Here is a 2556-nt window from a genome sequence, read left to right as displayed (position 1 = left end):
ATCTTCAAACAAGGTTGATTTTTTTCATGTTCTTAGGATAAGTTACATAAATGGTCCCTACAGTTTAGAAAGTAATAATAAAATATGAAAAATATGAAAAAAAAGGGTAAAAATGTCATTTCATATAAATTTAACGGTAGTTTTTTACGTCGTGCATTTCGGAGGGACCAGTTACATAATATCGAGAAAACACAAGGATCAAATTTGTCTATTTTCTTAAAATATGACTATATGTGCCTATTCCACATGTAATTTTTTCTTTGTTGTTTTATTTTATATAATTTTAGAACAAGTTATTATGGGTCCCTGTCACGTGACCTATTTTATATGAAACTTACGTGTCAAAATCCTAATGGATGCTATAAAACCTCATCCAACCTGTCAAAAACTCAAACACCCATTGGCCAAAAACATATCCAAGTTATCCAGAATAAAGCATTTCAAAGATAAGGTGTTGATCCCATCACATATTATTTTCTCTATTTCATTTAAAATTGCACACTAAAACACAAGTAACAAAACAGAAGAACAGCATCAATGGCAGGACTAAGTGGTTCCTCTCTAGCTGTCTTGGAAGGCAGCCTCCAGCTCAACGGCTCCACCCGTTTGACACCGGTTGGGAACAACCGGATTGGTGTTTCCCGGTCTGGACTTGTGGTTAGAGCCCAACAAGGACAAGGCGAAAAAGAAACTAGCAGAAGAGCTGTGTTGGGACTCATTGCCACTGGTCTTGCTTCTGGTTCTTTTGTTCAGGCTGTTCTTGCTGATGCTAAACCGATCAAGTTGGGACCACCTCCACCACCTTCCGGTGGACTCCGTAAGTCTCCGGCAACCTCTTCTTATACCCTTTGATTTCGATAATTTTAATGAATCTTTATGTGTAATTGCAGCTGGTACTCTTAACTCCGATGAGGCAAGAGACTTTGATCTACCATTGAAGAACCGGTTCTTCATCCAGCCATTATCACCAACCGAGGCCACAGCTCGTGTAAAGGAATCGGCAAAAGAAATTGTAAATGTCAAGGAGTTCATCGACAAAAAGGCATGGCCATATGTCCAAAACGATCTTCGTTTGAAGTCGGAGTACCTTCGTTATGACCTCAAGACGATCATCTCCGCAAAGCCAAAGGACGAAAAGAAGGAACTCAAAGATCTCACCGGGAAGCTTTTCCAGAACATGGCTGATGTAAGTTTTCCACAACTGTTTTTCCACTATTAAGTTAAAATGTCCAAAAAGCCCCTTACTTTCTTGTAAAAATAAAGCAAAAGCATCTTGAACAAAAGTCTCATTTATGCGTAAAACTCAGCTTTAAAATAAGTTGGACATTTTTAATGAAAGAAAGTGAATTATAATTACATTCTAATGCTAATGCATAGGGGTAATTTGGTCAAAATGCTTATTTTTCCGTAGAATGTGTTTTGATGTTGTTTTTCTATATTGTTTGGATTAGTTGGACTACGCAGCAAAGATCAAAAGCCCGGCTGATGCAGAGAAGAGTTACGCTGCAGCTGTATCTAGTCTTAATGATGTTCTTTCAAAGCTCGGTTAAACTGAAGTTTGTTTGTTAATGTGATGAAAATATGTTGTTATTTTTTCAATTCACGAGAAACTTTGTTCAGACTTTATATTAAGTAAATCAATACTAATAATAACTCTAATGAACAGAAATGGATATGCCAATGGGCCGCCGCCCTGATCAACCATCATAATACGTGGGTGGTGGGCAATGAAGAGGATGGCAAATTTTGAGAGTTTTCGTGAAAAATATATCTTTTTTTAAAAAAGTTCTCATTATATACTCACTTACAAGTAAAATGATAACCTAAATTTACATATTTTTACCCTATAAAACAAGTAAACCTTATATGTATATCCTAATATAGCAGTTCAAATATTTCTAGATGATGAAAATAAAAGTATAAAATATTTTATCGATTTAATCCACTACGTAAAATAAAAGCACGCTGATTTGCAGCATCAACTCTATCAAATCTCTCCTCATATTGATGCTTGTAAATTGACAAGTATCAATTTGCCCACACGAAAAAGATAGTTTTGACATGCCATGAATTTGGGGAAGATATATATGCGCTTAATAGACGTGGAAAGTTGATTACTCGATGGTTACAGCCTTCTTGTGTTTTGTGCGATTATGATAAATATGTTCCGTAAGGACAACCAACTATACAAGCATGACAATGGGATTATAGTTGTAGTGATGATATTGATATTATATGAAGGAATATGCCACAATTAGGTGTCCAAGTATGTAGCGAATAATGCATTTGACTGCAATTAGGTGGAGATGCCAATGTAAATGCATGGACTTTTTTACGATGCAAGCTATATAAATATATTAGGACGGATAACCGTTAGCCCCTACAATGTTTTGGGTTTTTCTTTGATTCAGCCCCTTAACTTAATTTCATGTTTTTTAAAGGATTAAAGTCCATAGCAACTTGTCTATTTAGCCATCCTAACTGATTGTAGCCGGTTTCATGTACCATGTCAACTAAATTTACGAAAATGCTAAAAGCTTATGGCCAAATATATAA

At 35.6% G+C, this 2556-nt stretch overlaps 1 protein-coding gene across 1 annotated transcript; it reads left to right on the top strand.

The window, feature by feature from the left end:
- The first annotated feature begins 471 nt into the window (after positions 1–471).
- Positions 472–1619, top strand: LOC145167640 (oxygen-evolving enhancer protein 3-2, chloroplastic-like). Its single transcript, XM_079086879.1, has 3 exons — positions 472–817; positions 891–1186; positions 1452–1619. The coding sequence occupies exons 1-3, from the start codon at positions 538–540 to the stop codon at positions 1548–1550; spliced, it is 675 nt and encodes a 224-aa protein (XP_078943005.1). The 5' UTR covers positions 472–537; the 3' UTR covers positions 1551–1619.
- The last annotated feature ends 937 nt before the right edge of the window (positions 1620–2556 follow it).

Source organism: Lactuca virosa, chromosome 1 (genome assembly GCF_052849685.1).
Source record: "Lactuca virosa cultivar CGN04683 chromosome 1, Lactuca_virosa_CGN04683_v6, whole genome shotgun sequence".
NCBI classification, from domain to species: Eukaryota; Viridiplantae; Streptophyta; class Magnoliopsida; order Asterales; family Asteraceae; genus Lactuca; species Lactuca virosa.
Note: the sequence above shows the minus strand (reverse complement) of the source record. Positions and strands in the feature narration are given on the sequence as shown.

Coding starts and splice junctions, on each gene's coding strand:
- LOC145167640 (XM_079086879.1), top strand. CDS start 538: ATGGCAGGACTAAGTGGTTCCTCTCTAGCTGTCTTGGAAGGCAGCCTC. Junction 818..890: donor ACCACCTTCCGGTGGACTCC/GTAAGTCTCCGG, acceptor GTGTAATTGCAG/CTGGTACTCTTAACTCCGAT. Junction 1,187..1,451: donor TTTTCCAGAACATGGCTGAT/GTAAGTTTTCCA, acceptor TGTTTGGATTAG/TTGGACTACGCAGCAAAGAT.